A 27,523-nucleotide genomic window follows, 5' to 3' on the forward strand; every position below is an offset into this window, starting at 1 on the left:
CCACAATCCTAAATTCTTGTTTTTGGCATTTATGTGCGCTTGTGTGTGTGTGCATGCGCATGCATGTGTGTGTGTTCCTGTGTATGTGTGTGTACATGTATGCATGAGCACATGGTCATGTATGTCAGTCTTGGCACTGTTCTTGTGGCTAGTCTCCTGGTCCTGCCTTACAGATTATGTGATACTTAGATTGCAGGTATGAACCACAAAACCTACTTCTAATCTTAGCTTTCATTTTGCTTAAAATTTGTTAAGAAAGAAAAGGAAAGGAACTATAGCATAACAATTAATATAAAGAGATGCTTATAAAGAACAAGAAGCTTTTCATGCAAGCAAGAAGATGAAAAGAATGATAGCAAGTCAAACACAGGACAGTTGAAAGCTTATAATAGACTTGGGCAAACCAAGGAATAAGTACATGGACTTGGTCGATAGACACCACAGTGTTGAGAAATAAGACTCATGGTGATATTTCTCTCAGCCCTTCTCTGTGCTTAGACCTTGACTTTTGGCTTTTAGCACTGGAGAGTTTTAAGGTAGGGAATGACATCATGAAACCAGTTTGTAGGTAGATGGATCTGGGGGCAATGTGGAATGCAGACTGGAGACAGCCATGAAGGAGCTGCCACCTTCATCCTAATGAGACATTTCAAAAGGTGTGGTCTAGTCCAGCTGCAGAGAGAAGGAAGGGGAAGAATTAGATGTAAGAAACTACTTAGGAATAAAATCAAGGGAGCTGGGATGTACTTATTATGTAAATATATGAACATGCATATATATACACACTATATATATGTATATATATGTATATATATATATGTATATACATATATATAGTGTGTATATATATATGTATATACATATATATAGTGTGTATATATATGTATGTATATATTCTCTCTATATATATTCTAAAAAGCAATGTATGTATATATATTATATATATATATGCTAAAAAGCAATGTTCATATATATAATTTAGGTTTTTTTTTATAGTCCCTGGTATACACTCACAGGAGAGAAACTTTTCAGAAATGCTCCACAAAAATTTTAAGTCTAAAGCCTTAGGAACCTTAGCATGTAAATAAATACAGGCTTGGTGTATGGATCATTCATCTTAGAGGAAGCAGAAGCCTGGAGGAACAAAATTGTATACACAAGGTGAAGGAACCCAAGCCGCAAACCCCGATCCCATGACTCCCTGGATGCCTTTGAAAATCTCCAGGAAAGGTGATAATGCTGCTAGTTTCTTGCTTTTGATTTATTCTGAAGAAAAATGTGAAAGTAAAACACATGGTTTTATCCAAATATAGATTTTAAAATGGTTAGATAAGTAGAACTAGGTCATATAGCTAAAATTATACTTAAATGGCACAGCCTTGTGAAACGTTAGTCCTGTTAGAGCCAAATTTAAATGACTATGAGAAATCACCCAATGCAAAGACCCTTTCCAAAGAAAGCAAATTAGATTGTAATATATTTTTGAGATTACCAACTACATTAACCACACTCGTTCTTTCCTTTTTTTTTTTTAATTCTCTAGCTAAGAGCTAGCTTGAAAGTTTTCATATACTTAAATGCCATCCAACAAATAAATGCATGCTCACCTCCATATTCTTGTACTCAGTTTTTGGAATGGGACCTAGCATATTTGAACACACTTAATGCCCATGTGCATGCAGGCAACCTTAACTAAATGTAGTGAGTCACACACACAAAACTACTTTATAGAAAAGGGCTTAGAAAGAAGAGGAACAAAAGATGAAAAAATAAGAGGAAAATTAAAGACACTTTGACCAAAGAGTGCCATAGACAGGAAATGATGAAATGATGGCTTGAAACCTATATTTGGACTTGCCAAGTTTGTCCTGCCACCTTAAGTTTTTCATTTTCTCGGTGTCTTCCAAGATAGTGTTTTCTTCTTTGCAGCCTCCATTTTGGGCTCAGGAGCAATGAGTTCCTGTAGAGTGAGAATCATTGTAATGTGGTAAGGGTAAGGGCAAGCTCATGCATGGGTTAGCCCACTATGCACTCCTTTTGCTCAGCAGCACACCCTGGGTGCGTTCTCACATGGATATGTTTGGGGTCTAGAGAACCTATATCTAAAATCTTCAGCTTGAACCTACACTCAACATTTTTAAACATGTACAGCCAAAATTGAAAATACCTTTTGGGCCACTGATCGTGTGTCCAGCCCCACTCTTTAGCATGGGCATGCCCATCAACTCCACCATTACAGAGCTGGAGCAGCACACATATCACTCTTTTAAAGTGACAGTGACTTCTTTCAATAATTTGTTTTCTTTTTAGATATGAATGCCCTGTATGGCCTAGTTACATGGATATCCTTAAGGTGAATGTGAACATTTAAACTTCTTATTTAAAATCATTTTTTAGGGCTTTCTTTGACAAGTGAGTACTGACCCACTTTTACAGTTGGCTTACAGGAAAAGAGAGAAGTTTTTTTTTTTTTAAAGAATACATATTAGAGAAAGGTAGGAGCCAAATTCACAAAGCTCATAAATAAAACAGGGAATGCCCTGAGGACCTGGTGACTGGCAAAAACACTTAATACTGGACATAAAAATAATTAACCAACAAAAATAATATTACTAAACTCATTCTATGGAGTACCATCACCTTGATACCTAAACCATACAAAGAACCAACCAAAAGAGAGAACTTCAGACCTATCTCTCTTATGAACATTGATGCAAAAATACTCAATAAAATACTGGAAAACCGAATCCAAGAACATATAGAAGATATCATCCACCATGAACAAGGAGGCTTCATCCCAGGCATGCAGGGATGGTTCAATATATGGAAATCCATCAATGTAATCCACCATATAAAGAAACTGAAGGAGAAAAACCACATGATCATCTCCTTAGATGCTGAAAAAGTATTTGACAAAGTCCAACACCCATTCATGCTTAAAGTCTTGGCGAGATCAGGGATACAAGGCACATACCTAAACATAGTAAAGGCAATATACAGCAAGCCTATAGCCAACATCAAACTCAATGGAGAGAAACTTAAATCAGTTCCACTAAAATCAGGGATAAGGCAAGGCTGCCCACTCTCTCCATATCTCTTCAACATAGTACATGAAGTCCTAGCTAGAACAAGAAGAGAACTAAAGGATATCAAGGGGATAAAAATCGGAAAGGAAGAAGTCAAAGTATCACTAGTTGCAGATGATATGATAGTATACACGAGTGACTCCAAATGTTCAACCAGAAAACTCCTTCGGCTGATAAACAACTTCAGCAAAGTGGATAGATACAAAATTAACTCAAAAAAATTTAGAAGCCTTCCTGTATACCAAAGACAAAAGGGCCAAGAAAGAAATTAAGGAAACAAAACCTTTCACAATAGCCACTAACAACATAAAGTATCTTGGTGTGACTCTAACCAAGAAAGTGAAGGACCTGATTGAAAAAAAAACTTTAAGTACCACAATTTCTGTATCCATTCCTCAACTGAGGGGCATCTGGGTTGTTTCCAGGTTCTGGCTATTACAAATAAGGCTGCTACAAACATGGTTGAGCAAATGTCCTTTTTGTGTACTTGAGCATCTTTTGGATATATGCCTAGGAATGGTATAGCTGGATCTTGAGGAATCACTATTCCTATTTGTCTGAGAAAGCGCCAGATTGATTTCCAAAGTGATTGTACAAGTTTGTATTCCCACCAGGAATGGAGGAGGGTTCCCCTTTCTCTGCATCCTCTCCAGCATGTGTTGTAACTTGAGTTTTTTATCTTAGCCATTCTGATGGGTGTAAGGTGAAATCTCAGGGTCGTTTTGATTTGCATCTCCCTGATGGCGAAGGACATTGAGCATTTCTTTAAGTTAGTAAGACCTGGAGAGTACAGGAGTGCCACAAGGACCAAATATATTAGGGCACAGGGGTCTTTCACGAGACTGATCCTCCAACCAAGGACCATGTATGGATATAACCTAGAACCCCTGCTCGGATATAGCCCATGGTAGCTCAGTGTCCAAATGGGTTCTCTAATAAGGGGAACAGGGACTATTTCTGACATGAACTCAATAGTAAGCTCTTCCACTCCGCTCCCATGAGGGAAAAGCAGCTTGGCTAGGCCACTTCTGTGGACATTGCAGCCAGTCCTGAGGAGACTTGATAAGCTAGGGTCAGATGGAGGGGGAGGAGGTCCTCCCCTGTTAGTGGACTTGGAAAGGGACAGGAAGAAGACGAAGAAGGGAGGGTGGGAGGGTGGGACTGGGAGGGAATGAGTGAGGGGGCTACGGCTGGGATACAAAGTAAATAACCTGTGATTAATATAAAAAATAAAAAATTTAAAAAAAAAGAAAAAAACTTTAAGTCTCTGAAGAAAGAAATTGAAGAAGATATCAGAAGATGGAAAGATCTCCCGTGCTCATGAAACGGGATGGTTAACATAGAGAAAATGACCATCCTGCCAAAATCAATCTACAAATTCAATGCAATTCCCATCAAAATACCAACACAATTCTTTACAGACCTTGAAAGAACAATTTTCAATTTCATATGGAAAAACAAAACAAAACAAAACAAAACAAAACAAAAAAAAAAACAGAATTTCCAAAACGATCCTATACAACAAAAGATCATCTGGAGGTATCTCCATCCCTGATCTCAAGATGTACTACAGAGCAATAGTAATAAAAACTGCATGGTATTGGCATAGAAACAGGATGGTAGATCAATGGAACCGAATAGAAGACCCAGAAATAAATCCACACACCTATGGATATTTGATTTTTGACAAAGAAGTCAAAAAACCATTCAATGGAAAAAAGACAGCATCTTCAACAAATGGTGCTGGTCCAACTGGATGTCTACATGCAGAAATATGCAAATAGATCCATATTTAACACCCTGAACAAAACTAAAGTCCAAGTGGATCAAAGATTTCAACATAAAAGCTGACACACTAAATCGGTTAGAAGAAAAGGTGGGAAAGAGCCTAGAACTCATGGGCACAGGAGACAATCTCCTGAATAGAACAGCATCAGCAAAGGCTCTAAGATCAACAATCAATAAGTGGGACCTCATGAAACTGAAAAGCTTCTGTAAAGCAAAGGACACTTTTGTCAGAACAAAATGATTACCTACAGAACGGGAAAGGCTCTTCACCAACCCTATATCCAGAATATATAAAGAACTAAAGAAGTTAAAAAGCAACAATCCATGTAATCTAATTAAAAATGGGATATAGAGCTAAACAGAGAATTCTCTGTAGAGGAATATAGAATGGCAGAGAAACACCTAAAGAATTGCTCACTGTCCTTAGCACCAGGGAGATGCAAATCAAAACTACCCGGAGATATCACCTTACACCCCTCAGAATGGCTAAGATCAAAAACTCAAGTGACAACACCTGCTTTGCTGGTGGGAATGTAAACTTGTACAACCACTTTGGAAATCAATCTGGTGCTTTCTCAGACAAATAAGACTAGCACCTTCTCAAAATCCAGCTATACCACTCCTAGGCATACATCCAAAATATGCTCAAGTACACAAGAAGGACATTTGTTCAACCATGTACTTAGCAGCTTTATTCGTAATAGCCAGGACCTGGAAATAACCCAGATGTCCCTCAATGGAGGAATGGATACAGAAATTGTGGTACATTTACACAATTGAATATTACTCAACAATTAAAAACAAGGAAATTATGAAATTTGTAGGCAAATGGCTGGATCTAGAAAAGATCATCCTGAGTGAGGTATCCGAGAAGCAGAAAGACACACATGGTATATACTCACTTATAAGTGGATACTAGGCCTAAAAGTCAGGATAAACATGCTAAAATCTCTACACCTAAAGAAGCTAAACAAGAAAGAGGACCCGGGGTAAGATGATCAATCCTCACTTATAAAGACAAATGGGATGGAGATTGGAAGTAGGAGAAAACAAGAAACAGGACAGGAGCTCACCATAGAGGGTCTCTGAAAGACTCTACCTAGCAGTGTATTAAAGCAGATGCTGAGACTCATAACCAAACCTTGGGCAGAGTGCAGGGGATCATATAGAAGGGGGAGTTAGTAAGATGTGAAGAGGACAGGAGGTCCACAAGGACCAAATATATCTGGGCACAGGGGTCTTTTATGAGACTGTATTTCCAACCAAGGACCATGTATGGATATAACCTAGAACCCCTGCTCGGATGTAGCCCATGGTAGCTCAGTATCCAAGTGGGTACCCTAGTAAGGGGAACAGGGACTATTTCTGACATGTACTCAGTGGCTGGCTTTTTGACCTTCCCCCTTCAAGGGAGGAGCAGCCTTGCTAGGCCACAGTGGTGGACATTGCAGCCAGTCCTGAAGAAACCTGGGAAGCTAGGGTCAGATGGAAGAGAGGTCTCCTCCCTTCTCTCTGTGGTCCTGGAAAGGGGCAGGGAGGAGATGAGGGAGGGAGGGAGGGAGGGAGGGAGGGAGGGAATTTGGAGAGAATGAGGGAGTGGGGTACAGCTGGAATACAACGTTAATAAACTGTAACTAATATTTTAAAAATAAAATAAATAAAGACTAAGAACCTCTCCTCATAATAAGGCTGGACAGGGCAACCAAGTATGAGAAAAGTTGTCTCAAAAGCAGCCAAAGGAGTCAGAGACAGCTTCTGCTTGCACTGTTAGGAATGCTGAAAAGATTGAAAATGACTCCTATCATTCATCTTAAGTAGAAACTACCCAAAGTGGATCAAAGTTCTCAAGTGTAATATCTCATATAATGAAACTTGTAGAAAAAGCACAGGTGAAACACTTCAACACACTGGCTGTTGTAGGCTAAGAATTTCTGGGTAATTCCCCCAAAGCAGTGACAACAAAAACAGAAAAGGACAAAATGTATATCACTTTATGAAGCTTACCTACCACATTGGAAGCAGTAACTCAAATGAAGCCACAAACCAAAGGGTGTGAGTGTAATTTTAGACTATCTACCTGGATATGCAGAACATGCAAGCAAATATTGAGTCTTTTTTTCCCCCCTTGCCAACTTTGAAGCTTAATCTAATGACTTAACAACTCTGAATCTCAACTTCATTATTTGTCAGACAAGTATAAGTAAACTGCATTGGTGCTTTCAAAGCTACTTCCTGTCCTATTGGGAAAGACCATTCTTGGGCTCAGAGCCTGGTGCTTTGGTCATAATAACTGTGTCAAGATCCATGTCTGTTCAATTTAGAGAATTAGAAGATCAATGCAGTTGTCAAAAGAAAAGCCACCTTATGAATCCATATATCTCCCTGCTGGGCCTAATGGCTGTCACATACAGTTCAGGTAGTATGGACTGGATACCATACACACATATGCTAGTCTTCTTTTGTACTCAGGCCTCCACTGCCACTCATATTTCTCTCTCTAGTTTTCTCCTCCTCCACAGTGAGTTCTTCCTGCTCATCCTCTTTTCTCTCATAAGCAAGTCCCTCAAAGATCTGGAGTTGACTTAGCACCCATCTCCTTCTTCCAGCTATTTGAGCAAGCTCTCAGCTGACTAAGAAGAAAACCAAGTGCAGACACCTTTCTGAGGTTGTCCTTAGAAGTCAGAAATACTGGCTTTGAGAGACAAGAGGGTTTTGTTTTTCTATGCATTATTTTGAATTTTCTACATCCTTCCCTACTGCTCTATTTTCACATGAATTAGGACTTAGTTCACACATGAGAAAGAACTTCTATTTATACTTTCAAATACATGTGAAAGGGCTGGTAAGCTGCTTCAGTAGGTTAAGGTGATTGGTGCCAAAACTTAGATCTTACACACACACACACACACACACACACACACACTGAAATTTTAAAACGTACATTAAAAAAAGAAAAATACAGCGTGTTGTGATAGTTTCTGACCATTTTTTGAGACCAAATCATACTGTTCTTCCCTTGTACAGCCCTGACTAGGTAGCCCAGACTGGCTTTGAAATAAAGATCCTCCCATCTCAACTTCCCACATGAGTTCTAGAATTATAGGTGTATACCACTACACCCAGCTATCACAATGGAACCCAGTCATATACTTAACTTCTTGTATTCTCCCAAGGTGAGTGTATTACCTAACTATCAAACAATTCTTCTTATTAATTAGGATTTTATCTTGACAAAACATGGGAAAAATCTCTATTACCATAAACTAGATGAATACTAGTACAATTGCCTTTCTAAAGATTGATCGTGTTAAATGTGATTCACATCAAGGTTACCTTCACATTCAAATGAGTTGACCCTTGTAACAGCTCATGCTGCCTGTCTCTCCATCAGTCAGCTACTATTCCGTTATATATACAGACTATTTTGCAAACATATCCTCAATATCTTCAGAACATACATCTCTCATACTAATTTATATTTATGTGTTATTGATGCCTATTTTTTCATGCATGAGTGGAAAGTCACTTACTTGGCGCCATGTCAAATCCAGAGCAAGGGAAATGTGGTTTGGTGTTGCCATAGTAGTAGTAGTGAAAAGAAAAACCTCTTTTGGTATTCTTTTGGTAAAGACTACCAAAAATCAGTAAATAATTAGAGGAGTGATGACAGTGTCTTTCAGTGGGTGTTTTAATGTTTTGTTTTTTTTTTTAATGTAAGATTTCTGTTAGAACAAAGAGTGATTTTCTCTGAGACATGGTTGTTGTTGTTGGAGGTAAGGTTTGTAAGAAATGTACTGAAATCAACTTTAAATGTGTTAAAGATTCTCATTAATGAAACCAATATTTATAAGCAATTTACATTTTCATGTTTTTTTTTCTAGATCTGAGAAAATATTGATGAATTCTCAGAGTCAGTGCATTCGGAAGCTATTGGGCTTTTTGTGTTTTCTTCTAGGATATGTACATTTTAATTCTGCACATAAATTTCATGCTTCAGTTCTTATGATTAATAAACATGATTCTTTTCCATGATGATATAAGATTTGACAGTGACTCAATAATTCATGGACCAATTAAAAGTCATGCAATAATGTTTATTTGTTCTAAAATATCAAATAGTATAAGGACTTCTCAAAAAGGCACCCTGTACTAAATGTCATTAAAAGCAAAAAAAAAAAAAAAAATAACTAGCTTTACTTATGTTCTCTATTTTGTCAATTGCCATGACCTCCACACTATTATCTATTTATTCATGTGATTCTACAATATACCTTACCAACTATCTTTTTTTCTGAAATACCATATTTATTTGACAATAAAACCTTATTTTTTAATGATCAAATCCCAAAAAGTATGTAAAAATATAAAATTCGGTATAAGAAATTTGGAAGAACTTACAGCTTGAAATGAAGACTATTACATGCCTTTTTTTATATATTGCATGTAAAATGATATATGAATGCTAGATGGTAAATATTCTCTCCCTCAAAGATCAAGAAGCTGAAAGAAAATAGAGTCCCCGGTTCATTTGTGGTTACAGTTGTGGGACACAACTGTAGAATTCATGGGTGATGATGTCACTGAACAAGCAGCAGTGGGGAGAGGTCTGCATGGGCAGATCATGGTTAAAATATTCTTGATATTTGAGAAGAGAGAATCTTTATCAACTGTCTTGTGCTCAGAGATGTTTGAAGAAACTGAGGTAAACACATAAGAAGCATCATATGATACTAGATATGTAAACAGTGAACCAAATCCCTATGTACTGTGTCACATGGACATAGGGCAAGAAGCAACTATTGTTTCTTGGAAGGAAAAAAAAATCATAGAATGAATATTTAAGCTGTACTTTGAACTATAAGTACATATCCATTTTGTAGGTAGCTGATATTAAGAAAATACACTTTTTTTTCCTTGCCAACATTGAAGCTTAATCTAATGACTTAACAACTCTGAATCTCAACTTCATTATTTGTCAGACAAGTATAAGTAAACTGCATCGGTGCTTTCATTAAGAAGGCCTTTTTGGTAATATTATCATGAAATAATGTTATAAATGTTATGAATTCCACTAAGATAATTGGGGCAAAATAATTATCGCCTCTATTTCCTGATCTGTGTTATGTGTGATTTGACCTAGTTAGAAGGAAATATGATATTCTATTTTAGCCTGCTAATGCACTTGGATATTATAAACTCTGAGATATCTGGTTCAAGATGAGAAGTAGCCTCTGGTCTTGGGACTAGAGTTATTATTACTTGTCTGAGTTCACTGAGTAATTTTTAGCCTGCTTGAAGGCTAATTTGTCCATTTAGCCGCTACCTCTCCGAATGACTGGCCATGGACATTTGCCAAGCTGCCCTATTTTCAGACCTCTAGATGCCATAAAAACAACTGTTTTTAAGTCTTCTGTTGCATGTGGGAGTAAGGTATAGTAGATTACTACTTACCGTTACAGGAGGTATCCCCTCTTCCAGCCTTGAGATGCACTCATTTAGAAGTTTCATGACTGACTTGGACAATAGCATCAATTTCCTCAAGATGGCAAATCTAGTGCTTCTCAAATCTAAGAAGTCTGACACAAGGGAAAGTGAAGGAGGAAAATGCAAATCTTTACAAACTGTATTCAAGGCATAAGTGACTGGGCTTGGGGTGGGTTTGACTGACATGGAAGAGCCTAACTTCTGCATAAGAAGAGTCTAGCATCTTGCTGGTAGGAAAAGTGGTCACCATGGAGTCTGTGCCATGGGTTTTTATTATTTAAACTGCCCCCTGTTAGTGCACAGGAAATGTCTGGTCTTTCTCTAGGACAAAGACATTTTGCTTTAACTCTGCAGTTTACTGTTTAGGACAGATGGACAGCTAGTTTGGACAATTTTATGGTCTTTTGTGGGGATGCCACTCTCTGTATTAGTCTTTGATTTTTGACAATGTTATATGAGCTGGAATTTGTAAGAGGCAAACTTTAAAATGTCCCTGGTGACAGCCAATGCCAGCCCTCAGTGAAAGGCCTGACTGATTTTTCTGCCTTGAGCTGTCTCAAAGCTGGTGTTCATCAGACAGATCACAGCAGCAGTGCACACTCTAAATGCAATGCATCATATCTGTGGATGAATAAGAGCTTGGAGCTGGATCTTTCTTAATTGGTGGCAGTGACATGCTGCCTGTCTTTTGCTGTAGTGCACATTTTGATTTTAAATGAAAACATTACGTAAATGTGTTTTGTGAGCTTCTGAAAATTTTTTTAGATATGTGAACTCGTGAAATCCTTGCACTTGTGAAATATATTAGAAAAGTAAAGTGTGACTTGCCTGCATACCATTTCTCAAATGATCTAAACTAACAGTATTGCTAACTATCATTAACTCGTTAGAGATGCTGACTGAGTAGAAAAGCCTTAGTTCAAATAGATTCCTATTACCGTTAAGAGAAACAGTAAAGATGAAGTAAGATTTGTATAACTTCAAATCAGTAAAGGAAACTAAATGATTTAGGTTTTCTCTGGCTATAAAATAAGCCAATTCAAACCGAAGCAAAAGTAAAAAAAAAAAAAAAAAAAGGCAGGTTTATTGAGGGTAGCTTCAGGGTGGGTTCACCAGTCCCAAGGAACCAGACCAGGGCAAATGCCATGCAGACAGGGGGGAGAGAGGCAGCACAGAAGGGAGAGAGAAATACAGAAAGTGGGACAGGATGAGGGGGAGGGGAAAAGAAGGGGGAAGAAGAGGGAGAGGGAGAGACCAAAATGTCGGGATTATATAGGGAAGCCTCTGGGGGAGGAGAAGCCCAGTCACTGGGCTGAAAAGTTCAGGGAATAGCAACCACACCTTACAACAACTAGGGACTAAGGGATTCTGGGAGAACCTGGAAGCTAGACATGCATTGATGTGTTAACTAAGTATCTTAGCCAGTTGTGTTGGTTCTGAAACCCAACAAGTAGAGAATACAAAAATATGACATGTATAATAATCTTTAGAAATTATGTTAAAGTTGTTCTTTGATAGTTTCATACATGTATACAGTGCAGTCTAATGACTCTCACTCTCATTGCCTTCCTGGCCCTGTACACCTTCCTATAAATTCCTTTCTCACATTCTTTTTTGTTTGCTTGCTTGTTTGTGTGCTTGTTTCATGATCCACTGATCTTAACCAGAGCTTTCCTTGTATGGCTATGGGTTTGGAACTATTCATTAAAACCTGGTTGGGCTAACAGTGGGTATGTAGTTTAGACAATGATTCTCCCTCTTCAAGTATCTATATTTATATTTGGTGAATCTATATTTGGTGTTTCCATCATTTATGTTTCTAGAAATTTCATCAAAATTTATTTGAAGATCTTCATTTGCAAAAATATTGGAGGTGCTGTGACCAATAGGTTCACTCACTGCGTTCTTCCCTGTCTTCTGTTCTTCAAATTTCTTAAAATCCTAAAAACCACCTCTAAGTCTCATGATAGTCAGCCAGCCATCCGTGTCTATCAGCTCTGTAATACACATCCCACATGCTCAGGGGAGAAGCATGAAGCAAAGGCATTTCACTGTGACTAGTACACTGTTAACTCTATGCTGGTTACAGTTGTCAGTTCTACAAGATTACAAGTGTGTGTGTGTGTGTGTGTGTGTGTGTGTGTGTGTGTGTGTGTGTATACAGTATATAACATGTATGTGTATAGATATACATGACATATCCATATCCAGACATTTTTCCTCATGATTTCTTAAAAAATATGGCACAATAACTATTTACCTTGCATTTACATTATGCTGGGAATTATAAGTAAGCTAGGCATGATTTAAAGCACATATGAGAGAGTCTATAGGTTACATACAAAGAATATGCCATCCAAGATAAAGGACTAGGTATCCACATATTTGGTACCACTGGAGTGTACTGAGGCCAAATAGTTCTATGCAAATGTATTCTCAGACAAAGGACTTGAGCTTCTCCAAGATTTGATATCATTGGGAGAAAGGAGCCAATTCCTCATGGATTATGAGAATGAACTATATATGAATTAAAGGACAAAGAACCAGGGAAAACAGAAAAGCTAAATCTTCTGTCAACTTTACACACAACAAGAAATGGCTACTCCTAAGAGATAAGTTTTCTCTGATTAGATGACACACATATGGTCTACAAGGTGTTAAAAAGTGTGGAGTTTAGGGATCAATAAGCTTCCAGAGCATATGCTTGTGGCCATCTGAAGACATCCTGTGAGACTGTGGTTGGTTGATTGGCACACCTGAATTGATGTGAGTTTTTTCCTAGCAGGGTGAGTATCAGAATTCAGAGCTAACACTCAAGGGTTGATGTGCAGAGCCATGTTCACTGAGGTGGGCTGGTACTGATAGACTGAAGAAAGTTAAACTGGTCCCTGTGGGGGGTCCCTGTCTAGGGCTATAAAACAGAGATTTGTTTTCTGGAATCATTAAGATAATTCCAATATCACCATTTTGGGAAATACTAGTCCATACCAAACATAAATTCTTGAGAAGAAATTGTCTCCTAACCATGACAACATATTTTTTTTTCACTATGAAATGCAAAACAAATTTCATTCTCCACCAAGAGGGAAAACATAAGTGGTAATAAAAACATAATTTCTAGCACTCCAGAGAGGAGCAGAGAGCACTTTCATTCTTTGGCATGTCAATCTAAGGCTATTAACTCAAAGCTCCAACTTGCAGACCCAGAGATTACATGGATGTTTAAGCAATATAAAAAAGGTATGGTAGACAAGAAAATGTGAATTTTTCTACAAAATTTAAATTACATATGTATACACTCGGTTAGCTAAGATTTTTCTATGAGTCCTACGTGCTATGTATAAGGTGCATAAAATAAAGAAATCTTATTTCTTTATAAGATTAAAAGTTATAAAAACTACTAAAACTTAATGAGTTTACTTCTTATTAACATTCTATTTTGTTATCATGTTATTTTTATTTCCTCTCTTTTAAAAAAAATGTAGAATTAAATTTCACCAATGCAGTGACAACTTACAATGTAGGGCCTGATGGAAAATATTATTTCCCTTCAAGTTCAATTAAGTCATATCAGACTGTAATGAGACTAAGTTGGAGATATGATTATCCACAGAAGGCCAAGGAGTATCTCTGAGTAACATGGAAGAATTTTGTAACAGATACCATAAATCATAAAAGATGTGACCATAGATAGCTATGCCTTCAGTAACTAGCAAGCACCTACACAATTGCCCAAAAGAAATCAGAGATTCTGATTAAAATCGTTTTTCTCCTTGCAGGCTGTAAGCCCATTCCTGTCCGTTACCTGGAGTGGAGTGACATAGAAGCTATCATAGCCATCGCCTTTTCTTGCCTGGGCATCCTGGTGACTCTGTTTGTCACCCTCATCTTTGTGCTGTATCGGGACACACCCGTGGTCAAATCCTCCAGTAGGGAACTTTGCTATATCATTCTGGCTGGCATTTTTCTTGGCTATGTGTGCCCTTTCACCCTCATCGCCAAACCTACCACGACATCCTGCTACCTTCAGCGCCTCCTGGTCGGCCTTTCTTCCGCCATGTGTTACTCTGCTTTAGTGACTAAAACCAATCGTATTGCACGCATCCTAGCTGGCAGCAAGAAGAAAATCTGTACACGGAAGCCCAGATTCATGAGCGCTTGGGCTCAGGTGATCATAGCCTCCATTTTGATTAGTGTACAGCTGACTCTAGTGGTGACCTTGATCATCATGGAGCCTCCCATGCCCATTTTGTCCTACCCAAGTATCAAGGAAGTCTACCTTATCTGCAATACCAGCAACCTGGGTGTAGTGGCCCCTGTGGGCTACAATGGACTTCTCATCATGAGCTGTACCTACTATGCCTTCAAGACCCGCAACGTGCCCGCCAACTTCAACGAGGCCAAATACATCGCCTTCACCATGTACACTACCTGCATCATCTGGCTGGCTTTTGTGCCCATTTACTTTGGGAGCAACTACAAGATCATCACCACCTGTTTTGCAGTGAGCCTCAGTGTGACAGTGGCCCTGGGATGCATGTTCACTCCCAAGATGTACATCATTATTGCCAAGCCGGAGAGGAACGTCCGCAGTGCCTTTACCACCTCCGATGTAGTCCGCATGCACGTTGGTGATGGCAAGCTGCCCTGCCGCTCCAACACCTTCCTAAACATTTTCCGGAGAAAGAAGCCTGGGGCAGGAAATGCCAAGTGAGTCGTTCAATCTGGGATTCTCAGTCTCTCTGTTTCTGTCTCTGTCTCTCCCTCCTCTCCTGCTTCATCACCCCCCCTTTTTAGCCTCCCTCCATTTGTCTAAACTGTTTATTGTTTTCTTCCACTCAAAGTTTTTCAAATCTCACTGTCGGAATAGGGATATAAACTTAAAAGTTATTTTTGTTTTGTTTTGTTTTGTTTTCATTCCTTTGATATAGCAGGCGTCACCACCGAGCAATGCTGACAAGAGCTCAGAGTTTTTTCGAGAGGCTGCAATTCTGACAGGAGCATCCTTCTTGTGGTGTGGGTTCCTAGTCTATAGAGAATCAATACGGTCCGTTACCGGGTCAAAGGGGCAAATACTAGTTCTGAATGAATGTTTAGACCATGGTTGAAGACAGCTTCCAATTAATTTTTATTCTGAAACCAGGCTTTTAGCAATCTGAGGTGTGTGGTAAGACACTAAGCTCCCTAAGGAGATTGTCACTTCAAAATTGGATTGTAATAGACCATGAAACATGTCCTGTTATGATGTCCCTGAAGCATCAGCTGTATCATAGACCTCTTATTTATTAAACTTTAACACATATCATGATGAATGTGTTTCACAGTGTTACACATGAATTGTCCTGTCTCGTCTTCATGATCATGATCAAAATAGGGTTTTTTGTTTAGTTTTGTTTTGTTTGTCACAAAGCAAAACATAAATAAGGAGCCCTAAACTTGAACATCAAGTCCAAATGTTTATATTCTGGTACTTCTGGGTAATAAAGTTTCCATGATAATTATTTTCCTATATTTTCTTCCCTCATTCTGTTAAAATTCTTCACATACCATCTTGCTGAGGTTCATGAAAACACATTTCATGAAATATTTATAATTTTAAAAAGTGACATGGATACTTAAAGTTCTGAAGAAAACAGAATTTTCTATTAAGTAGTAATTTTACCATGAGCAGGACTACTTTTGCTCTTTAGGATGACTCTTAAAAATGAATGTTAATAGCAACCATTACATCAGATATAACATTTTTATAGCTATTACATCCATGTAAGTCAGTAAGAATGATGAATGGCACTTTCCTCCCTTATAGCTAAAGAAATGGAGCCTCTACAAATTTATGCAGCTTTTAGAGTAATTCCCTTTATCCTGTCTTTGCCTGACTTAAATTGGTATACAATTTTTAGTGTATATCTAAAAATCTATATGCACTAAGTTCCATATTTTTAAGCCACACATTGGAGACATCTTACAGACATCATATAATTTGTGGCTGTGATGCACAAGTGTTTAGGGGAAAAGTCTTTGAAATCCATAGTCATTAGTTCAAAGAAAAACATTCCTAACACTTAGCAGCATTAGAACGAAGCCAACAACTTGTGCTTATTTCTCATTTTAAGAACTTCAGAAGTTATTGGTCATAAAAGATGCCTACTAACAATTTTTCCTTATCATGATTTCTCTTCTAGCCAGTGTTCCATCAATAACAACTTCCAGAAAGTTCTTAGTGTGACAGCAAACCTATAGATCCATGACACGAGGAAAAAAAAATAAACCATGAGCCACAGTACACAGCTGTGAAACAGCATTATAACAGTTTCACTAAGAGAGGGCAGGGGTGAGAAAAGTGAAACAGTAGGAAAGAAGATATCCATGCAGCTAGGTAGCAGCTTGGTGGGTAAGAACATTTGCTGCACAAACATGAAGGCCTGAGGTTAAAACCCAGCACCTGAAAAAAAAAAAAAAAAAAAAACCAAACCAAACCAAACCAAAACAAAACAAAACAAAACAAAACAAACAAACAAAAAAAAAACAGGCATGGCTGAGCTCTTATAACCCTAGAACTCTGACAGATGGAGAAAGGTATTAAGTACTATGGTAGCATGGTAGCTAGGGCTTTCTGGCTGCCAGCCTAGCTCCAACTTCGGGGAGAGACCCCCAACAAGGGTATAAAGTGTAAACACCAGAGCAGTCCCTCTGCCCCTCTGGTCCCCACATGGTCTGATAGGCATGAGTAACCCCTTAGCTACACATGTACATGGTGCTAAACACACTCATATACACATATTTACATGTATACACAGACACAGACCTGAATTCATTTTCTTTCTTTCTCTGTCTCTCCTTTCTATCCCTCCTTCCCTCCCCCCTCTCTCTTTCTCTCTCTCTCTCTCACACACACACTGGAAGATGTGCACTTTAGATGAATATTCACAGGCAGTAATTTTTTGTCATGTGTCATTTCTCAAAGTTATTCTGAAAGCCAATGGGATTGAGATGTCGCATGCAGTGGTCTGGGAATATGATTTTCCATGGATGGATAAGAACACTGTCCAAGAGAACTGTAAGTGATGAGCCTTATGCCTAAGGTACAAAAGAGTTCTTTCACATTATGTAGGTGATACCTGGCACTTCCTGAGCAGCCAGAATCACTGTACATTTGGACCAGCCTCCCACACCCAAACTGCTTTCCCTATAATTTGAGAAGCCTTATTTTCCAATTATGAATTTAGAAATTAATTCATTTGGAATTTGTCATTCAAAGCAAAGTTCAATGTGATCTGAGTTTACCGATTTAATAGTCTGGAAGACATGCTTTCTCCAGTAAGCTGTCTATTAGATATAATTTATCAAGCCTTAGTAGAGTAGTATGTTGATAAATATAGTTCCAATTAATAATGATAACTCATAGCTTTCTTATCATAATGTGTAGTTTCTTCAATATTTTCCAAACAAATAAGCTGACCCACAGTGGGTATATGGGGCTAAGTTTCTGTGAAAAACAATAATTTAATTACTCAAATTTCTTACTTTTTTCTTCTTTTGCTTCTGTTGTTACTCTCCACAATGCTGTGATTTTAAAATATAACAATAACCTTGGTGCCTATGGTTTTTTTTTACCTTTTTTATTGTGTTCTCCTCAATTGGTTTGTCTCCAAGGTTACAAAAAACACACCAATCTAATATATTCTGCAGCAACAAAAATCTGGCAGAGTTTTTCAACTAAACAAGGGGTTGGGAACTCTAGCTAATGTGTCACGGAGTGAGTTTATTGCCATTCTGGATGTGCAGTTCCTACATTTATGGTGCATTGAGTGTGTTCAGCAGCCTGTTCAGACATCATAATGAACATCTTTCACCTGGTGCATAGTTGTTCTGGGGGTCACAAGTCCAGAGACATTCTCTTAGCAGCCTCCTTCCCAGTACATGGGGGAGCTTGTGGCACATGGTTGATTTTGCCAAATTTATTTAAATATTTTTAATTTTAGTTATAATAATATGTCTGATAGAATTGAAGGTCTGAACATTTGCTGTGCCTAAGTCTGGAAAAATAAAATAAAAACATTGGGAAGAGTTTAATCAGTTAATTTGGCATTTGTGTTTAGCTGTTTAGTCACACGTTCTTATTTTCATTTTTGTTACAAGTCTTTGAGTCATAGCCTAACTTTAAAAAGCCAACTAAAGTATACTTAACTTTTGTAACTCTACTTTCTTTAGCTGTGTCCTGCATATTTATTCAAATCAGAAAATATTTAGTCCTAAACTAATATAAAAGATATCTGAGATGTTCTCCTTTTTGGCAGTTTAACTTATAAGGAAATGATTATTTAAACACAAATTAGGTATGGCTTCCTACTAAAGCAATAATTATTTGACATTACTTAACTAAAAATGAAACTACTATGTAAATGGCATACTTTTTAAAAAAACATATACTAATAGCACTGTCAGAATAACATCTCAAGTTATTTTATAAATAAACTGAAGTTATCTAACTGTCCTGGTTAGGGTTACTATTGTGGTGAATTAGTGACCAAAGCAACTTGGAAAGAAAAGGATGTATTTGGCTTAACTGCTACTGTTTATCACTGGAGGAAATCGGGTAAGGAATTCAAGTAGGGCAAGAACCTGGAGGCCATGAAGGGGTGCTGCTTAATGGCTTATTCCTCATGGCTTGCTCATAGAATCCTTTCTTATAGAACCCAAGACCACCAACCCAATGGTGGGACCACAATGATCTAGGCCCTTTCCCTCCAATCACTAATTAAGAAAATACCTTACAGGCTTACATACAGCCTGATTTAAGAAGCATTTTGTTAATTGACATTCCATCCTCTCTCGTGACAATACTTTGTGTCAAGTTGACATAAGACTAATTAAACTGAGGGCCAGTTTGGTAGTTTATGGAGCTGAAAATTTGCAACACACACCTCTGAGCTGCTACACTCATACTTGTGCATAACAGTGAATTATAACTACAAGAAAAATATGAAGTTGATATAAGAGTAATATCAATGCATGACTCTTATGTGAGCTAATTATTATGCTACTGTGATATTTGCATGGATTTTTTTGTTGTTTTGTTTTGATTTTGTTTAATTGAAGAGCCAACTGAAGTACTGGTTAGACTGGTACTAAGAGAACGTCCTTCAACAATATCCTATAGTGGTTAGTTTTGATTGAGGACTTTACACAATATAAAATTGCCAAGGGAGATAGTTTCAATGAAGAATTGTCTGGAATGGGTTGGGATGTGAGAGATTTTCTTAATTTGGTTATTTGAGTGAGATAACCCACTCTGAGTGGGATAGCACCATTTCATGGGCCAGGCCTTGGGAGGAGTAAAAGCTTGCTTGCGTTCATTACTCTCTGTTCCTAGTTAGGGATATGATGTGACCAAATCTCTCAAGCTTCTGCCAAGGTGACTTCCTTGCTATGATGAACGGCAACCTGGAACTGGTAGATTACATAAACCCTTTCTCCTCTGAGTTGCTTTTGTCAGGATATTTTATCACAGCAACAGAAATGAAATTTAGATAGCTCTCTACAAGGATCTTATTTGTCTTCAGTCATAGGTCAAATAAGTCTCCATTGTAGTCATTATCCCCTGGGTCAGCAGTTAGTTTCTCTGTCTTACTTTGATTTAAAAAAAAAAATGACAGTGAGCCAAAAGACACAGTAATGAAATGGTGGAATCATCTCAGCTCCGATATGAACATATACCCTATTGTGGCTCATGATAAAAAGTCTTGATATTCTGAGATTATTTTTATGGGAGTCACTGCAAGCATAAGGCTGGCAGGAAAATGATCCACGTGAGGTAAGAATGAAACTCAGCTTAGCTTAGTTAGCCAGCACCGAGTCAAACTTCTGGAGTCTGATCCCAGGTCCTTTATTTTAGCTATATTAAAGCACAGCACAATTTTGGAAAAAGCTTTCTGATGACTATTAACTCAGTCATATAACAAAGTTTAAGACATATTTACATTGAAATTCTTTACAAAGCACATCTGACTTTCTTCATAAAATTGAGTACTATTGACTTGGTAACAGTGTTCAAGATTTAGAGTCCAAGGAGAACAAATGAGATAAACATAATGCCCATGGGAGTCAAGATTGGTCTGGTATAAGATGACATAGAAATGGCATCTCTCACAAGGATGGGTTTAATGGCCTGGAAGAACTGCTGAAGTTTTAGGGCAGAAGTCTGGGATAAGCAAACGTAATGTTCTGGGGGATACCAGTAAAGCCTGACCCTATAGATGGCAAAGGATCATCAGGTTGTAAACTAAATTTCTACCCAGCATTCCAGGGGAAAAACAGGAAAATATCTTTTCATTGAAGAGACCAGTCTGTGTGTTAAACTTTCCTGGCTTCTCTAGTGTTTTATGAGAGTACAAAGATCTCTAACTCTTTAAAAAAATTTGAAAATCTAAATGAAATGGACAATTTTCTTGATCGATTTGACTTACCAAAGCTGAACCAGGACCAGGTAAATCAACTAAATAGTCCTATATCCCCCAAAGAAATAGAAGCGGTCATCAAAAGTCTCCCATCCAAAAAAAAAAAATCCAGGAAAAGATGGCTTCAGCACAGAATTCTACCAGACCTTCGAAGAAGAGCTAACACCAATTCTCTTCAAATTATTCCACAAAATAGAAACAGAAGGAACATTACCAAACTCATTCTATGAAGCCACAGTCACCTTGGTAACTAAAACCTCACAAAGACTCAAAAAAGAAAGAGAATTTCAGGCCAATCTCCCTTATGAACATTGATGCAAAAATACTTAACAAAATACTTGCAAACCGAATCCAAGAACACATCAAAGATATCATCCACTATGACCAAGTAGGCTTCATCCCAGGTATGCAGGGGTGGTTCAATATACGGAAATCCATCAATGTGATCCACTATATTAACAAACTGAAAGAAAAAAAGCACATGGTAATCTCCCTAGATGCTGAAAAAACAATTTGACAAAATCCAACATCTATTCATGTTTAAAGTATTGGAGAGATCAGGGATACAAGGCACATATCTAAACATAGTAAAGGCCATATACAGCAAGCCTATAGTCAACATCAAACTAAACGGAGAGAAACTTAAAGCAATCCCACTAAAATCAGGGACAAGACAAGGCTGTCCACTCTCTCCATATCTCTTCAACATAGTGCTGGAAGTCCTTGCTAGAGCAATAAGACAGTTGAAGGAGATCAAGGGGATACACATTGGAAAAAGAGAAGTCAAATTACCACTATTTGCAGATTATATGATAGTATACAAGTGTGACCCCAAAAACTCCACCAGGGAACTCCTACAGCTGATAAACACCTTCAGCAAAGTGGCCGGATACAAAATTAACTCAAAAAAAGATCAGTAGCCCTCCTGTATACAAAAGACAAAAGGGCTGAAAAAGAAATTAGGGAAACAACACCCTTCACAATAGCCAATGACATAAGGTACCTTCACAAATGACATAAGGTACCTCAGAGTAACCCTAACCAAGGAAGTCAAAGACTTGTATGAAAAAAATTTCAAGACTCTGAAGAAAGAATTAGAAGAAGATATGAGAAGATGAAAAGATCTCCCATGCTCATGGCTTGGCAAGATTAACATAATAAAAATGGCCATCTTACCAAAAGCAATCTACAGATTCAATGCAATTGCCATCAAATTACCAACACAATTCTTTACAGACCTGGAAAGAAAAAATTCTCAACTTCATATGGAATAACAAGAAACCCAGAATTGCTAAAACAATCCTCTACAATAAAAGATCTTCTGGAAGTATCTCCATCCCTGATCTTAAGTTGTACTATAGAGCAACAGTTTTAAAAACTGCATGGTACTGGCATAGAAACAGAATGGTGGATCAATGGAACCGAACAGAGGATCCAGAAATAAACCCACACACTTATAGACACCTGATCTTTGACAAAGATGCCAAAACCATACAATGGAGAAAAGATAGCATCTTCAACAAATGGTGCTGGTCCAACTGGATGTCTACATGTAGAAAAATGAAAATAGATTCATACTTATAACCCTGCACAATACTGAAGTCCAAGTGGATCAAAGACCTCAACATAAAACCAGACACATTAAATCGGCTAGAAAAAAAAAGTGGGGAATACCCTAGAACTCATTGGTACAAGAGAAAACTTCCTGAACAGACCACCAACAGCACAGGCTCTAAGAGCAACAATCAATAAATGGGACCTCATGAAACTGAAAATCTTCTGTAAAGCAAAGGACTCCATCATCAAAACAAACTACTGCCTACAGATTGGGAAAGAATCTTCACCAACCCTTTATCTGACAGAGGACTCATATCCAGTATATATAAAGAACTAAACAAGCTGAAAAGCAGCAAACCAAGTAATCCACTTAAAAAATGGGGAATAGAGCTAAACAGAGAATTCTCAATAGAGCAATATCGAATGGCAGAGAAGCACTTAAAGAAATGCTCAACCTCATTAGCTATTAGGGAAATGCAAATCAAAAGGACCCTGAGATTTCACCTTACACCCATCAGAATGGCCAAAATAAAAAACTCAAGTGACAACACATGCTGGAGAGGTTGTAGAGAAAGGGGAACGCTTCCCCACTGCTGGTTGGAATATAAACTTGTACAACCACTCTGGAAATCAATCTGGCACTTTCTCAGACAACTAGGAATAGCGCTTCCTCAAGATCCAGCCATACCACTCCTAGGCATATATCCAAAAGAGGCTCAAGTACATAAAAAGGACATTTGCTCAACCATGTTTGTAGCAGCTTTATTTGTAATAGCCAGAATCTGGAAACAACCCAGATGCCCCTCAACTAAAGAATGGATGCAGAAATTGTGGTATATCTATACAATGGAATATTACTCAGCAATGAAAAATAAGGAAATCATGAAAATTGCAGGTAAATGGTGGGACCTGGAAAGGATCATCCTGAGTGAGTTGTCCCAGAAGCAAAAAGACACACATGGTATATACTCACTCATATAGACATACAACGTAGGACAAACCCACTAAAATTTATGCATTTAAAGAAACCAAGCAAGAGAGAGGACCCTAACTAAAATGTTCAATCCCCACCTGAAAGGCAAAGAGGATGGACATCAGAAGAAGAAGAAAACAGGAAACAACCTAGAAACCTGCTACAGAGGGCCTCTGAAAGCCAGAAGAAGAAAACAGGAAACAACCTAGGAACCTACCACAGAGGGCCTCTGAAAGCCTCTGCCCTGCAGACTATCAATACAGATGCTCAGCCTGATGGCCAACTGTTGGGCAGAGTGAATGGAATTTTACATAAGAAGTGGGAAATAGTAAGAGCTGGAGAGGACAGGAACTCCACAAGGACAGCAACAGAACAAGAAAATTTGAACACAGGGACCTTCCCAGAGACTCATACTCCAACCAAGGACTATTCATGGAGATAACCTAGAACCCCTGCACAGATGTAGCCCATGGCAGTTCAGTGTCCAAGTGGGTTACCTAGTAATGGGAGGAGGGACTGCCTCTGACATAATCTGATTGGCCTGCTCTTTGATCATCTCCCCTTGAGGGGGGAGCAACCCTACCAGGCCACAGAAGAGGACAATGCAGCCACTTTTGAGGAGAACTGATAGACTAAGATCAGAAAGGAGAGGAGAACCTCCCCTATCAGTGGACTTGGGGAGGGGCATGCATGCAGAAACGGGAGGGAGGGTGGGATCGGGAGGGGGAGAGGGAGGGGCTTATGGGGCGATACAAAATGAATAAAATGTAATTAATAAAAAATAAAAAATTAATAAAAAAGTTTTGTAATTCTTAATTGTTAAGCTTTAAAATAAGGCAGTGTGTACATTATGCTTGACTTTTAAGCAGAGAATAATCCTTTTTAAATAAATACCACTTTTACAATTCTTTCAAATTTGAATGGACTTGTGTGGTTTAGATGTATTGTTCTTCTCCAATGTAAGATTTTAGCCTTTTTGTCAACAATTCTTGTAGCCTAAAATGAATATAGAAATATCATCATGATATTACTCATAATGGTCCAAGGTAGGCATGTTTATAACCTCACTCTGTAAATAAGGAAATAGTTATTTATTTTCATCATTCATAAACTTCTGTGTATGATACTTTAATCATATATTTATTTGTTCATGAATTTAACAAAATAGATAAACTGTGGAGCATGCCCTACATGAATTTATGCTTTATTGAGGTAACAACATTACAATAAAAGTAGGCACGTCAAAAACAAATAGAATATGGTGATTTATGTGGACAGGTAACTACAGAATTAAATGTTATCTTAGCTGTGGCTTCCACAGCAAATGTATCATAGACAAGTGGCTTAAACACTGAGAATTTGGTTCTCTTTGAGAAATGCCAATATTGTTGGGTTTCCAATAAGGCTGTTTCGTCATACTGTCACAGAACTGAGGGCAGAGAAAAAGGGAAGCAGACTCTCTTTTGTATTTTTATAAGGGCTTTGATCCTACTTGTGAGGCTTCACCTCATGACCTCATTACCTCTTTGAAAACTACCACTTAACATCACATTAAAGCAGAACTTCATCATTCATATTTTGGGAGAATATAAAAAGTTGGTAGCAAACATTGAGTAATCTTGTTATTTTTAAGCTATTAGTTAAGGAGATTACTTTAAATCTACATATTTGTTTCGAAAATAGAACAATAACTATTCTGATCTCAGAGAGTTACTGGAATTAAATGAGGATATTTCTTCAAAGGGTATACTGCAGTGTCTAGCAGAATTGCTATCAGTGACTGTTATCTAGTAACATTAACATAAAAATATAGATGGATGGAAGTCTATATTTCAATATAAAATTTTTTTATGATACCTTCAATGAAAGAGTGTTCTGGAAAAAGTGAGTACTATCACCACCAACTCATTCTATGGACACTGCGTAGAATAAAAAAGCTGTAGATATGCTGAAAATGGGGACACAAAATGCTACTTAGTATGAGATGTGTATGAGAAAGGATGCCCTATTTGGCACAGCTTTGCATCTTGTCCATGCTTGGCCCAGATAAAGAATGATGAAGTTATTCGCATTCCATCTGTTCGCCTTACCATCCAGTATAAAGTGTTACCAGATCACAGGGGAAGCAAACCCTGGGACTGTGTTTGTAAAGGTAGTCTCCAAGCATGAATATGGGTAATTGGCAAACTGAGCACTCAAGAAAAAGGTCCCAATGGGATTAGAAGTGTTGGCTCAGGTAGACAGAGCTTGTGGGCTTGTTAATTAGAACTCTGTAGATGCAAGTTCTAGACACCAACTTAATGCAGCCTAAGCAAATATGAGTGGTGTATTTTTTATGCAGAATATGAAAAAGTCACACTGAATAGCTCATGCTGTGAGATTCAGACATATTTTTGGGACACATGGAGTACTGCGCTCCTATGTAGAAAGGTTGAATGTGTATATTTTTCTCTTCTTCTTTCCATTTTCTGTTTCATCAGTGCTCATGGTTAGACTATGAGTAGCCATATTAAGCTTCCTTAGACTGCATATTGTTACATGTCCAGCTATGCAGTTCCCTCTGCCTACACAATTCTGCATAACATGTAGAAAAACGCTAGCAATGGAAGGGAATGGAAATTTCCAAGCATGAACATAGCACAGGTTTGTAAGATGTGGGAAGCAGGATGAAGCTCAGATAAAACCAGGTCTTACTGCTAATTTTATTATGTGGGTTCTAGGCTATAAAATGCCTACCAGTTCCTTCAGACTGAAGAAAAAAAGGAAGTTTTGTTTTGTTTTTCTTTGCTTCATAGTAAAATCAGGCCACCGGGACCATGTCTATTAAAGTAAAATGAACCTAAATTGCCCATCAAAATAAAAGTTTATTATTAATGTAAACTAATAAAATAGAAAACCAAGAGGTTGAGGATTTAGCTGGGTTTGTAAAGTGCTGTCTACCGTGTCTAAGGCCCTGGGTTTTATCTCTAACACAATATAAACTATGTACAGTGATTCATTCTTGTAATCCCAGCAACTAAGAAGTAGAGAGAGAAAGATCAGGAGTTCAAGGTCATTCCCCACTACAAACAAGCCTCAAGACCAGCCTGCACTATGTGTAGTAAAGTAAAATAGTAAAGTAACAAAATAAAATAGATAAAATAATAACAATTTATTCAGGTTCACTCCAAATATATTTATAATTTTATAACATATTTATAATTTATAATTTTATTTCAAAGGCCCAAAGGAATCTTTTGATGACCAAAGATTATTGAACAGTTTCTATGAAGATTTTCTTTGAGATCTATGAAAAATCAGCTGCCAGCAAAACTAGATCTTGTATGTGCACATGCCCCCGTCCACAGATTCATGTGTACACACATGCATACCTTTGTCATTACACAAGAAAGGATATTTCCAATAATGACAATATTTTTGTTTTCTGTAATTATAATAAAACACTCGAAGCTGGTTACTTATAATTTAAGATATTTACTTAGCTCACAATTTTGAAAGCCCACATTCCAAGATTGAGAGGCCCCATCTGGCTAGCTTAGGATGAAGGCTTTTTTACTTCATCACAATATAAGAGAGGAAAGGGAAGGGATCTAGGTGAGTACAGGATGGGACATATGCATAGAGTAAGTTACTTTATATCAATTCACTCCCTCAAGAGCCAATTCATATGAAAGACCAGCACCATTCCCTAACATAGCATCTACTATGACCTAATCATTCCTCATGAGGAGCTACCTCTTAAAGCTTCCATAACCTCTTAATGTTCTCACACACGACAAATTATTCAGGACACAAACACTGAGAGGAACAAATACATATGAAGCATAGCAACAGGTCTGGGGACAATTTCTGACAAGGAAGATTGGTCTGCCTCTAAATATGCAGAGCTAAGAGTTCATCTAGGAATGGTTCCAGGATGCAGTCAGTTTTCCTCAGGATATTAGAATAGTTTTGAGGCTGGATATATACACCCTTCAAATCTGGAAAGGAACAATGGCACCTCATTTACTCAATAATGACTTTGTATGTGTGTGTGTGTGTGTGTGTGTGTGTGTGTGTGTGTGTGTGTTTTCTTTATTAATTACACTTTATTCACTTTCTATCCCCCCTGTGGTTCTCCCCTCCTCCCGTTCCAATCCCTCCCTTCCTCTACCCTCTGCATGCATGCCCCTCCCCAA

At 37.9% G+C, this 27,523-nt stretch overlaps 1 protein-coding gene across 4 annotated transcripts in view; it reads left to right on the forward strand.

The window, feature by feature from the left end:
• The window catches only part of Grm1 (glutamate metabotropic receptor 1), a 607,848-nt gene that overhangs the window by 461,923 nt on the left and 118,402 nt on the right, over positions 1-27,523 (forward strand). For all 4 annotated transcript variants that reach the window (XM_055629123.1, XM_055629124.1, XM_055629122.1 and 1 more), the window contains exon 8: positions 14,138-15,068. In XM_055629123.1, the coding sequence (XP_055485098.1) occupies positions 14,138-15,068 (931 nt within the window). The remainder of the gene's footprint in view (positions 1-14,137; positions 15,069-27,523) is intronic.

This window comes from Psammomys obesus, unplaced genomic scaffold (assembly GCF_907164565.1).
Source record: "Psammomys obesus unplaced genomic scaffold, mPsaObe1.curated_primary_1811, whole genome shotgun sequence".
In the NCBI taxonomy this organism is placed as follows: domain Eukaryota; kingdom Metazoa; phylum Chordata; class Mammalia; order Rodentia; family Muridae; genus Psammomys; species Psammomys obesus.